This window comes from Artemia franciscana, chromosome 4 (assembly GCF_032884065.1).
Source record: "Artemia franciscana chromosome 4, ASM3288406v1, whole genome shotgun sequence".
NCBI lineage: Eukaryota > Metazoa > Arthropoda > Branchiopoda > Anostraca > Artemiidae > Artemia > Artemia franciscana.
The window spans coordinates 49,223,347-49,237,375 of NC_088866.1; the positions used below are offsets into that span (position 1 = coordinate 49,223,347).

General features: G+C 35.4%; 1 protein-coding gene across 7 annotated transcripts in view; it reads left to right on the forward strand.

Moving 5' to 3' along the window:
• LOC136026532 (rap guanine nucleotide exchange factor 4-like) overlaps positions 1–14,029 on the forward strand; it is a 788,659-nt gene that overhangs the window by 713,409 nt on the left and 61,221 nt on the right. For all 7 annotated transcript variants that reach the window (XM_065703199.1, XM_065703201.1, XM_065703204.1 and 4 more), the window contains 3 exons: positions 2,131–2,343; positions 4,398–4,536; positions 8,594–8,828. In XM_065703199.1, coding sequence (XP_065559271.1) covers positions 2,131–2,343; positions 4,398–4,536; positions 8,594–8,828 — 587 coding nt within the window. The remainder of the gene's footprint in view (positions 1–2,130; positions 2,344–4,397; positions 4,537–8,593; positions 8,829–14,029) is intronic.

Below are 14,029 nucleotides of genomic sequence, written 5' to 3' on the forward strand. Positions count from 1 at the left end.
CCTTCTAATCACTTTCGACAATAAAAAAGGACATTTGAACTTTCAATTTCTCATTGAATGAGCCCCTGTCGAAGTTTCTACGACAGCTGCACATTACAGTCTTAGTAAAAATCAAACAGTTCGTGGTAACGAACTGTAGTAAGGAGCGACCCGGCTCAATAGTAACCAAAACTCTAAAAAAATTTTGTCCCCTCCGCAATCCCTCGCTCTTTACGCTAAAGTTTGACTCTTTGCCACAATTCTATTTTTTTAAACAATTAAAAGCTTTAGCGTAAAGAGCGAGGGATTGCAGAGGGGACAACCCATTTCATATACAGAGTAATTTCTGTTCGTTTTAAGTTTTAAAGTCGCTCCTTACTTTCAGCTAAAAAAATTAGTTTTTTTTATTTAATATTCATAAAAGTGGAGGGAGATTAGGCCAGGTATTTTTTTTTCAACCCTCTCTCCTTTTATCCATCACTTAGAGTCCACTGAAATTTAGAATACTTGGGCCAAAAAATGCCCTTCAAGGTACCCTACTATCCACCATTGAAAGATACACTTGCCCTCCAATTCTATAGCTGCTGTTCTACAAAAAAAGTAAATATGATTTTATAAAGCCGTAAATGAATAAGTTCAAAAAGCGTTAAAAATAATTGTTTAGAATAACCATTTATTTATACATATCTTTACGCAGCGGCTTTATTTGTCTTTAGGAGCAAAACACACCAACGTGCAGAAATAGGGTCCCTGAAACTAGAAAGCAGGTTTTGTTACCTTTTGATATTTTTAAATAATTGGCTATATTTTAAATGGCTATAAATAATTGGCTGTCACAGATTATCTTTACTCGATTCTATTTTCCATCTTATGTCAAAAAATGATAGAGGACATAGCTTTTCTGAGGCACAATCTAGGGCTTTTCCAAGGATTGCTGGCGCCCGGTACAAAACTGAGTATGGTGCCACCCCATCCCGACATAAATAATGAAAATCCAGAAGTCAAAATTTCTGGAGGGCCCACTATGGCTCCTCCAGCAGCGGTACCCGGGACAGCTTGCCCAAGTCACCCCCTACTTTGAACGACCCCGCGTAATCTCTATTGCTATTTAAAAGTATTAAAAATCTATTCCAACTTTCAATTTTCTTAAGAGCGTCCTCTCTATATTCTAGAGTCAATGATTTAAATATGGTGACCTCTTAAAAAAACATTAAACAACAACAACAAAAACACAAAAAAAAACAACAAAATAAATATGCTTCCGTGACCATCTTGCTGAGAAAAAAAATACATATTTGTAGATATGGGGTTTGAAACCTCTGTAAGAGGGTTATATGACATAATGAATAAATTTTTTGATTCAAAAAAGAGAGGTAATTTTGAGGCAATTTTTCTGATGCTTTTTATTTTTGATGCTTAAGTTGAAACCTGATGAATTTACGCATTCTAAGACACCCTAAAAATATTCAATCATTTAGTGATGTTATTATGATTTCCATTCTATCATTATGTCATTTTACTTATTATTTTTAATATTGTGCTGTTATATAATATGTTTTTATTATATATTGCTTTTATTTTGTATTTAATTGTTTTGTTGGTTTATCTTAGTTCGATTTTAGCATATTGAAGGACCAAATGAATTTTATTAAATATGCTTTGTGGAATTTTATCTTTCCTGTTTTCGGTTAATCCCTTGACAATCATGTTTCTTAGTTTTTTTTTTTTTTTTTTTTTTTTTTTTTTTTTTTTTTTTTTTTTTTTTTTTTTTTTTTTTTTTTTTTTTATAGCATAGATCCTTTCGGGGTAATGTATTCTTTTTTACATTTATTTTCTGTTTTTTTTTTTCAATGAGAAATTATATGTTAAAAACTAAATCAAAGAGAAAAAAAAGGAAACTAGTCCTACTTGAAAAAAAACTTCCGATTCAAAAGTATTTCGTTTTTTTTTTACTGGCTTAAATTTTCACACAGGGTTTTGAAGCCAATCAAGAATTAAGAAAGTGAGGCTATTTGTTTCTCCAGGAATAAAGAATAATCTGGTTGACTCAGGAAAACACTCAATAGTTGTGAACCAAATTAACTAAAGAAAACATCTTGCCATGAAATCTTCTGAAAGTAACCTCTTGTTTTAACTAAACTTGTTTTTCAGATATACAGTAATGGCGGGTGTACCTTCCAAGATGTTGGAACACTTACTGGAAACACGACTGGACAGTAGAAATCTGGAAACACGAGAAGAGATCATCCCTGGAAAATCCAGTATCGGGTCGACGCTGACAACCGACTACTTTTTAGATGACTACCTGTTGACCTATATACTCTTCATGCCAACACCACAATTAATTTCTGAGCTTGAAAAAAAATATCCTTTTCAACCTGTTTTTATAGATGGATTATGCTGGGGTATATAGACGGCCGCACGCTGTAGTTGCATAGGGTTGCTTCCACACCCAAAGTCGTGTCTAAAATTGTCAAAATTTTGAGGTAATGTCAAAAATAGTTTGTTAAGCTGTTCCCAATAAGAGGATTAGCAGAGGATTATAAATCAGAAAGATCAACACGTGAGGGAATAAACTCGGTTTTTGGCAATTTTTTCATAACTTTTAAAATGTCAAATACAACCTTTAGGAACAGGCAGTACCGCTATGAGCTTACGCACTAAAATATTGAATGTGCTCTACTGAAAAACAAGCAAATGCACACACTGGTAATTTTTGTTTTTAAATTTTTGTTTTTCAAATCAGCCCCAAAATGATTAATTTCCATTCCACAACTTTTAGCTCTCCAAATCTTACCAAAGGGTGTTATTCTGAATTTCCAAATTGTTGAGAAATGGAAAGAAAGTTCCTTTCTAAAAGTTATTTTCTAGAAGTGCATATAATACAACTTCGTTTACAAAGATGTGATTTTTTAAGATAATTTTATCTTGCTTTCCCTTAAAGTTTCAAAGCGCGGTTTAGGCAGCGCTACACAGCATACAATAAGGCTTGCTTCTCATTAAACGCAGTTAATTCCGCCTTAGCTCAGGTTAAATCTTAGAGGATTTAGGAACAGCCTTTTATAATTTAAGTGATCATATTTCTTCGACGCTGTCTAACGGAAGAATGTGATGATAAAAAATAGAGGGGGACCGTATTTATGAATTTTGAAATCTAAAGTTTCATTGTTGTCTTATACTGCAAATACTTCGGGTATTTCTGTCTCACAATTTTTTTTTAAGTACCTAGGCCAATGATGATGAAATCTGATAGTTTGAATTAGTTAAATGAAGATTTACATAACCATTTATAATTAAAAAATTAGAAAATATCGAGAATTCAATTTTGGTACTTGTTAATTATTCAGAACACAAGTTCTTTATCGGGATCTAGAAAACCGGGATGAAAAGGGCTGTTCCCTCTTCAACGCCTCGCTCTTTGCGCTAAAGTTTGACTCTTTCTCTCAACTCGACAGTAAAAACTTTAGCGTAGATAGCAATGCGTTGAAGAGGGAACAGCCCCTCTCATATACGGGGTAATTTCTGCTCGTTTTAAGTTTTTGTGTCACCTCCTTACTTTCAGTTAAAAAAAGTTATTATTTTTCATTTAATTTCTGATCGTTTTTTAATTAATCCATTTTTTGATTTCGGCTCTCCGCAGATGAATAATTAAAGCAAAATTTGCATATTTATTTATTTGGCTAAATGGCCTTCCTATAGTTTTGATCGAATGATTTTGAGAAAAAAGGAGGGGGGAGGAGACCCAATTGCCCTCCAATTTCTTGGGTACTTAAAAAGGCAACTAGAACTTTTAGTTTTTTACGAACGTTTTCATTAGTAAAAGATATACGTAACTTACGAATTAGCTTACGTAACAAACTTCTATATTTGGTTGTTTTTACTACGTATATGAGAGGGTTCGCCCACTCGTCAATACCTCGGTCTTTACACTAAAGCTTAAATTTTGTCCGCTGAATCACAAAGGCCGTAGGATAAATAGTTGAAGTTACTAAAAATACTTTAGCGTAAAGAGTGATGTATTAGGAGTAGGTGAACCCCTTATATGCCCCCAAAGGCTTATGATAAAGAAACTTCCAAAGAAATTTTTTCCAACATAATACAAAACTTTCTGCCATTAGGATACAAAAATTAATATATTGTGTGGTTGATATTTGAAATTTCAAAGTTACTCCATATTGCCCTCTCCTTGAGGTAAAAACTTTCCTCATTAAAAGTCAGTGTGTTACCTTGCTTCTTGCAAAAATGATATTAAGGAAGGAGGAATTTGTTTGCCTAAAGAATGGTTTCTTAGATATGCGCATGTAGTATCTTACAGTCAACTACCTGTATATGCTTTAGTTATTTTTTATTTAGGTTTTATATTTTTCTATTGAATTCCAAGTCTTCCACTAACCGAACGTTTCCTTAACTAGACTTACTTATCGTATTGATTCTTCATCGCAAGATCGAGAATTTGTAATAGCCAACAAAAGCCGAGTGGTCCAATTTGTAAACCAATGGGTGGCAACCATAAGAGATCCCGTATTCGATGAAAAGTGTACCCACGAATTTTTTGAGGTAAGTTAGCAAAGTTTAAAAAAGTTGACGCATTCGAAAAATAATTTACCCATGAATATTTTATGTAAGCTGATTTTACCCTTAAAAAGTTTTAGAAATCAAAATAAAAGTTAAAAACTCTTTTATCATTAAAAGGTTAAGAATGTTTGAAAGTTTCGAGACAAATTATTAATTTTGTTTTTGTTTTCTTTTGCTTCTTTTTAGTGTTTTAAATATTTCATGAGCTATTCATGCTCAATGTCAAGAATAAATAATTTCTGAGACCACACTAGATAAGAATGCTATAATAAGGAGAAAGTCGAAAAGAAGAAAAAACAATGATATTTACTGGCCGTGAATATCCTTGCTTTTTTATCTTGATGTCAAGAGTAGGCAAAACAACCTGTCTAAATTCTATCAGTGATCACATTAACTATACTAGTGACCACATTATAAAGACATAAATAAACTTTTATTAAATAGTAAATAGTTCGTACAGTCACCAAGTTCAGGAGATTTCTGATTTCCGATCACCTGTCAATAAGCTGTGGTTTGTGGAATACATGATTGACGTAGCTAATTTTAATTTAATATATCTCAACCAAGATATTTGAGGTGTCATTGCCTTCCAGTATATTTTCAACAAAATTGTTAGAAATTACAAGAAAAGACTATTAAAAATAGTCCTTGAAGTGTTGTCAAAATACAAAAATATTAAAAATAAAATATATTAAAAATACTTTTTAATTGACTGTTAAAAATATTGAAAAATAACGAAAAACAATTCACAGGCAATATATCTTGGCTTTGCCAATAACTTTTCAAGGTCTAAAATTAATTGTTGATTTATTTTCTCACATGCCTGGAGGTATAACCTGTTGCAACATTAGGCCTCCATATCGGGAGCAACCTTACACCAAAGTCCACAGCTCGAATGAGGGTGGGCGAAGGTCTATTGCTTTGTTATGACACTTGGCATTGATCAAGTGACATATAGCAATCGCAAGTTTTGTCGGTCTGTCGGTCTGTCTGTCGGTCCCGGTTTTGCTACTTTAGGCACTTCGAGGTAAGCTAGAACGATGAAATTTGGCAGGTGTATCAGGGACTGGACCAGATTAAATTAGAAATAGTCGCTTTTCCAACTTGAGCATCTGGGGGGGGGAGTGAGGGGCCCGTTAATTCGGAAAAATATAAAAAATGAAGTATTTTTAACTTACGAACGGTTGATCAGATCTTAATGAAATTTGATGTTTGGAAGGATATCGTGCCTCAGAGCTATTATTCTAAATCCCGACCAGATCTGGTGACATTTGGGGGGGGGGAGGAAGTTGGGAGGGGAAACCTAAAATCTTGGAAAACACTTAGAGTGGAGGAATCGGGATAAAACCTGGTGGGGAAAATAAGCACAAGTCCTAGATACATGATTGACATAACCGGAATAGATCCGCTCTTTGGGGTAGTCGAGGGTGGGTTAATTCTGAAGAATTAGAAAAAATGAGGTATTTTTAACATACAAACGGGTGGTCGGAACTCAATGAAACTTGATATTTAGAAGGATATCGTGTCTGAAAGCTCTAATGTTAAATCCCGACCAGATCTGGTGATATTGGGGGAGTTTGGGGGGGGGGGGAACCTAAAATCTTGGAAACACTTCGATTGGAGGGATTGGGATGCAACTTGGTGGGGAAAAAAAGCATAAGTCTTAGATACGTGATTTACATAATTGGAACAGATCTGCTCTATTGGGGGGGAGGTTAATTCTGAAAAATTAGAACAAATGACGTATTTTTAACGTACGAAGGAGTGATTGGATCTTCATGAAACTTCATATTTAGAAGGACCTCGTAACTCAGATATCTTATTTTAAATCTCAACTGGATCCAGCGTCATTTGGGGGGGGGGGCAGTTGGGGGGCTGGAAATCTTAGAAAATACTTAAAGCTGAGAGATCAGGATGAAGCTGGAAGGGAAGAATAAAAACTTGTCTAAGATACGTGACCGACATAACCGGACCAGATCTGTTCTCTTTGGTGGAGTTGGGTAGGGGGGTGATTTGGAAAAATGAGGCATTTTTAACTTACGAAAGGGTGACCAGATCTTAATAAAATTTGATATTTAGAAGGATCTTGTGCTTTAAAGCTCTAATTTTAAATTCCGACCAGAACCTGTGACAGTGGGGGGAGTTGGAAGGGGAAACCGGAATTCTTGGAAAACGTGAAAATTGGGGTATTTTTTACCTTACGAATAGGTGATCGGATCTTAATGAAATTTGATATTTAGAAGGAATTCATGTCTCAGAGCTCTTATTTCAAATCCCGACCTGATCTTTTGACATTGGGGGGAGTTGGAGGGGGAAATCTTGGAAAACACTTGGAGCAGAGAAATCGGGATGAAGCTTGGTGGATAGAATAAGCAAATGTCCTTGATACATGATTGACGTTACCGTACCGAATTTGCTCTCTTTGGGGGAGTTGGGGGGAGGGTTCAGTTATTTGGTGAGTTTGGTGCTTCTGGATATGCTAGGACGATGAAAATTGGTAGGCGTGTCAAGCTGCACAAATTGACTTGATAAAATCGTTTTCCCAGATTCGACCATCTGAGGGGCTAAAGGGAGAGGAAAAATTAGGTACGATCGGATATTAATGAATTTTGATATTTTGAAGGACATCGTGTTTCAGAGCACTTATTTTAAATCCTGACCGGCATTAAGCCTCTGATTTCCTTTTAAATCAATCTATTGATTCTTAGAAGTTTGTTAGAGCTCATACCATATGAGCTCTTGGCTCTTAGCTCTTCTTGCCTCGTCACAAGTGCCATATGAGGTCTTAGCTCTTGTTCTTAATGGAATGACAAAGAATGACCAGCTTCAATTGAATCTGGTAGTATAACCAGTTATCGTAGCCAAATATGTGTACTTAATAAATGCATAAAATAGCGACTTACAACCCACCTTTTTCGATTTCAGCAGCATGTTTCAAATCAGCTCCTATATCTCCCACCTTACCCATCTCTGGGAATAAATCGGATAATTTTTCAAAGAAAAATGTCAACTATCATTTGATATATAATCCGTTTGGAAAACTGTATTTTTCCAAATTTAAAAGGGAGCCGTTTTAGGTTATGAAATTATTTACCATCTACTAGACTTGTTTAGCTTGTTTCATTTTAACTAAAATAATGCTTTGAAATAATTCAGCGTGAGTTTAATTCTACCGGTTTTGTTATGACATATTGCGCTTTTTTTTTCTTCTTTGTTTTTTACATGGAGACAAGCCTAAGCTATGTTAACGTCATACGTCAGCACTAATTTTTGTGTTTTTTACCCCCCCCCCCTTCCCGTATTCGCGTATATGCTATAGTTTTGGAGTAGGTACGATTATGTTTTTAAATACGTTTGAATACCTTATGAATACGTTAATAAATCAGAAAATTTAATAAACATTTATGGAAAATAAATTTTAATTAAAATTAGTATGGAATTAAGGATCTACGAACTAAACTGACCGCTTCCTTAACGTGTCTAGAATTTACCTTCTACGAACTAAATTAGTCACTTCTAAACGTTTCCGTTATCTCTTATTTTAACAAATCTTATTAGAAAAAGTTTAAAGTGGAAATGATGTCTGCTCTCCAGTGACAGAAGTTAAGTGTTGAAAAGAAATAAACTAAGCATTGGTAAATTAATGTAGATTTTGTTGAGTGGAGCGACTGTGACTTGTTGAGTGGAGCGACAAACGACTTCGCTACGTGAATTTCGGCTGATTTATCAATGAAAGCGAAATCATCTGAATTTTTGAAAAAAAAAACAAGTTGAATTACTATCTAAAAATTATCATGTTATTTTTAGGAATACCAGCTTCTTGCGAATGCATGAACAAATACATTTTCTTAAATTTAAGCAAAATTTCCCGGCCGAATAAGAAGCTTTTTATGCACCAATTCGGAAGGAAACAAATATTCACCCATATGAAGCCATTAGTTAACCGACCGACATTAAATCTAGCTAGCAAAGTGAAAATTGACTCTTTCTGGAAAGTACCTTGAAGTTTTTTATCTTTTATTACGAAATTTTCTTTCAGAATCTCCTCGTTTGGCTTAAAGAAGACAGTGAGGCTTTACTTGCATTAGAAGAAGAACTTGAGATGATTGAGCACATAGTTGCATTATTAAATGACTTCCGTGCGCAACAGAGTCCGAATAAGCGGAAATTAGGCCAAACGTGGACTCTGCCCTCAGGTGGACAATCAGTAACTCTTTTTTCTAAGCATGAAGGAGAAGAAGACAGACAAAGGGCTATAAGGTCAACAGATGATAGTAAGTTATCTTGGCCTATTTTTACGTTTCAGTGCAACCGAATGTATTGTTTAATTTAAACGTATTCAATTGCTTTTTTTTCAACATTGTGGTACTGCAACACCTTTATAACATGGAGACATACGTCTGCAATATCCTTACAACCCTTTACGAAAGAGAGCCTCAATGTCAACAGGTAAGCATTCTACATGGATTAATTTCCGAAGTTGGTGTAGATGAATCTTAAGCTTAATGTAGAGGCTTTCAGTCATTTGTTTGCTGCAAAAAGGTGCTGCAAAACGTTTATAACATGGAGAAATACTTCTGCAATATCTTTACAATTTTTCACGAAAGAGAGCCATAATGCCAACAGATAGGTATTCTATCTGAATAACTTCCTAATTTTGGTGATAATGCATCTTAGGTTTAATGTAGAGGCTTTCAGTCAGTTTTTCGCAGCAATGGGGTGCTGCAACACGCTTATAACATAGAGACATACTTCTGCAAAACCTTTAGAGCTTTTTACGAAAGAGAACCATAATGCCAACAGAGAAGTATTCTGTCTGAATTTATTTCTAATATTGGAACGAAAAGACCTCAAGTTTAATGTAGAGGCTTTCAGTCAGTTTGTTGCAGCAATGGGGTGCTGCAACACGCTTATAACATAGAGACATACTTCTGCAAAACCTTTAGAGCTTTTTGCGAAAGAGAACCATAATGCCAACAGAGTTTAATGTAGAGGCTTTCAGTCAGTTTGTTGCAGCAATGGGGTGCTGCAACATGTTTATAACACGGAGACATATTTCTGCAAAACCTTTAGAGCTTTTTGCGAAAGAGAACCATAATGCCAACAGAGAAGTATTCTGTCTGAATTTATTTCTAATATTGGAACGAACAGACCTCAAGTTTAATGTAGAGGCTTTCAGTCAGTTTGTTGCAGCAATGGGGTGCTGCAACACGCTTATAACATAGAGACATACTTCTGCAAAACCTTAAGAGCTTTTTGCGAAAGAGAACCATAATGCCAACAGAGTTTAATGTAGAGGCTTTCAGTCAGTTTGTTGCAGCAATGGGGTGCTGCAACATGTTTATAACACGGAGACATATTTCTGCAAAACCTTTAGAGCTTTTTGCGAAAGAGAACCATAATGCCAACAGAGAAGTATTCTGTCTGAATTTATTTCTAATATTGGAACGAAAAGACCTCAAGTTTAATGTAGAGGCTTTCAGTCAGTTTGTTGCAGCAATGGGGTGCTGCAACACGCTTATAACATAGAGACATACTTCTGCAAAACCTTTAGAGCTTTTTGCGAAAGAGAACCATAATGCCAACAGAGTTTAATGTAGAGGCTTTCAGTCAGTTTGTTGCAGCAATGGGGTGCTGCAACATGTTTATAACACGGAGACATATTTCTGCAAAACCTTTAGAGCTTTTTGCGAAAGAGAACCATAATGCCAACAGAGAAGTATTCTGTCTGAATTTATTTCTAATATTGGAACGAACAGACCTCAAGTTTAATGTAGAGGCTTTCAGTCAGTTTGTTGCAGCAATGGGGTGCTGCAACACGCTTATAACATAGAGACATACTTCTGCAAAACCTTTAGAGCTTTTTGCGAAAGAGAACCATAATGCCAACAGAGAAGTATTCTGTCTGAATCTATTTCTAATATTGGAACGAACAGACCTCAAGTTTAACGTAGAGGCTTTCAGTCAGTTTGTTGCAGCAATGGGGTGCTGCGACACGCTTATAACATAGAGACATACTTCTGCAAAACCTTTAGAGCTTTTTGCGAAAGAGAACCATAATGCCAACAGAGAAGTATTCTGTCTGAATCTATTTCTAATATTGGAACGAACAGACCTCAAGTTTAATGTAGAGGCTTTCAGTCAGTTTGTTGCAGCAATGGGGTGCTGCAACACGCTTATAACATAGAGACATACTTCTGCAAAACCTTTAGAGCTTTTTGCGAAAGAGAACCATAATGCCAACAGAGAAGTATTCTGTCTGAATTTATTTCTAATATTGGAACGAACAGACCTCAAGTTTAATGTAGAGGCTTTCAGTCAGTTTGTTGCAGCAATGGGGTGCTGCAACACGCTTATAACATAGAGACATACTTCTGCAAAACCTTTAGAGCTTTTTGCGAAAGAGAACCATAATGCCAACAGAGAAGTATTCTATCTGAATTTATTTATAATATTGGAACGAACAGACCTCAAGTTTAATGTAGAGGCTTTCAGTCAGTTTTTTGCAGCAATGGGGTGCTGCAACACGCTTATAACATAGAGACATACTTCTGCAAAACCTTTAGAGCTTTTTGCGAAAGAGAACCATAATGCCAACAGAGAAGTATTCTGTCTGAATTTATTTCTAATATTGGAACGAACAGACCTCAAGTTTAATGTAGAGGCTTTCAGTCAGTTTGTTGCAGCAATGGGGTGCTGCAACACGCTTATAACATAGAGACATACTTCTGCAAAACCTTTAGAGCTTTTTGCGAAAGAGAACCATAATGCCAACAGAGAAGTATTCTGTCTGAATTTATTTCTAATATTGGAACGAACAGACCTCAAGTTTAATGTAGAGGCTTTCAGTCAGTTTGTTGCAGCAATGGGGTGCTGCAACACGCTTATAACATAGAAACATACTTCTGCAAAACCTTTAGAGCTTTTTGCGAAAGAGAACCATAATGCCAACAGAGAAGTATTCTGTCTGAATCTATTTCTAATATTGGAACGAACAGACCTCAAGTTTAATGTAGAGGCTTTCAGTCAGTTTGTTGCAGCAATGGGGTGCTGCAACACGCTTATAACATAGAGACATACTTCTGCAAAACCTTTAGAGCTTTTTGCGAAAGAGAACCATAATGCCAACAGAGAAGTATTCTGTCTGAATCTATTTCTAATATTGGAACGAACAGACCTCAAGTTTAATGTAGAGGCTTTCAGTCAGTTTGTTGCAGCAATGGGGTGCTGCAACACGCTTATAACATAGAGACATACTTCTGCAAAACCTTTAGAGCTTTTTGCGAAAGAGAACCATAATGCCAACAGAGTTTTATGTAGAGGTTTTCAGTCAGTTTGTTGCAGCAATGGGGTGCTGCAACATGTTTATAACACGGAGACATATTTCTGCAAAATCTTTACAGCTTTTTACGAAAGAGAGCCATAATGCCAACACAGAAACACTCCGTGCGAGTTTATTTCTAATGTTTGAACGAACAAATCTTAAGTTTAACGTAGAGGCTTTCAGTTAATTTGATGCAGTAATGACGTTCTGTAACACATTTTCAACAATGGTAGATTATTACACTTAGGACCTTGTTGCAACAGTGTGCAGCTTGACGAAATATTTTTCAAAATAATATTAGCCCAGTCTATGGTAAATCTATTCAATTTTTCTGAGGATTACTTGGTTTATCTAGGAGAATTATAATATTATGCCTTTAGTAATTGTTTGATAGAATTCTTAAAAATTGCACACTAAATGTATCTCGGATATTTTCCAGTCCAGGGCAAAAAAGAAGCGGCTTTACCCTTTTGCAAAATAGATGGAAAAATCTCGAAAGAAAATAAAATTTAGTTCCCATTTTTACCATTTATTGCCTCTTCCTAGCCCATTGCACTTATTTTTAAACAGTTCGTGGTAACGAACTGTATCAAACAGTTGGTAGCGAACTATGAGTAAGGAGACACTTGGCTTAATAGTATCTTATACTCTAAAAAACAGATTTTAATGTCAATAGGTACTCCAAAAAAATAAACTTATTACGCTGACTCCAAATATATAAGGTTACTCAAGTTTAGTGTTATCCATCAAAAGTTACGAGCTTGAGAAAATTTGCCTGATTTACAAAAAAGGGGAAATCAACCCCTAAAATTTAAAGAGTCGTAATGAAAATTCAGCCATCAGATTCAACGCTTCAGAAAACCTTACTGTGGAAGTTTCAAGCTCTTACATGCAAAATTGGTTAATTGTGCATTTTTTTTTGCCATAAAAAAGATCATAGATCGTTTGTTGTTTTTTTTTTTTCATTTTTTTTCCAGGGGTGACTACATCGAAATAGTAGTCCCAAAAGACCAGGGGAGGGTGCATTTGAATGGGAATTCAAAGTTCAAGGGCCCATTTTAAGCCACAAAAAAGATTGGAGGGCAACTAGCCCCTTGCCACGCCCCTTTTCCCCCAAATTTATCCGATCAAAATTGTAAGATAGTCATTTTGATCAGCATAGTTGAAAGATCCAATAACTATGTCCTTAACGTTAACGTGACCCCTCCCCCCCAAAGCTCGTGGGGAGAGGCATTTAAGTTATGAAATTTGTCCAATATTTGCGTGTAGTATTTGCTATTGCAAAGTTCACTTCAAAAGGTTACGTTAAAAAAAAGTTTTAGTTTTTTTTGTCTTTTTTAGTTTTAGTCCTTTTTTCATATGATCTATCACTCAGATACTGGCAGTCCAAAATTTTTGCTCTAAGACACCATCAACAATTTCACGAATGGTTCTTCTAAAATTATTCCAACCATTTTCCACTTGTCAAATTTTAAACTCTCAAGTTTAGCATTCAACTGTTCCTGGAAAGTTTCTCTGAAATTTTCATCCTGGAGTCTACCAATATCATAACTTCCTTGGGGGTAGTTACCTTTCGAAAATTTCAGCTTTAAATAAACCCTGGACACTACTAGATGTCGATCTTTACTTTTAACATCAATAACAGCACTTTTATATACCCTAATATCTTGTCTTGATCCTGCCAGTCTTCGGTTTGCTATAACATAATCAATAAGGTTTGCTGTCATACCATCACATGGATATCACGTTAACTTATGGGCCATTTTATAACCAAACACCGCATTGGTTATAACTAAATTGCTCTACATTCAAAATAGCGAAAAATCTGTAGCCATTACTGTTTTCTTTTCCTACACCAAATTTACCTAGGCTAGGATACCATCCATCTCTATTTCTACCGACCTGGGCATTAAAATCTCCTAGTAAAAACACCATTTTTCTACCTGGGACCCTGTCTTTTTGCTCCTGTAACTGTAATTAAAATTCATCTGAGTCACTAGTATTAAAATCTCAGTCGGTCAGTTCAACAGGGGTATATACTACTACAACTCATACCCTGAACTTTTTAACCATAAAATGAGAAATTAGTATTCCATTATAAATACCTTCCCAGCCAAAAATAATATTTAACAGCTTCCTTATTTGTCACGA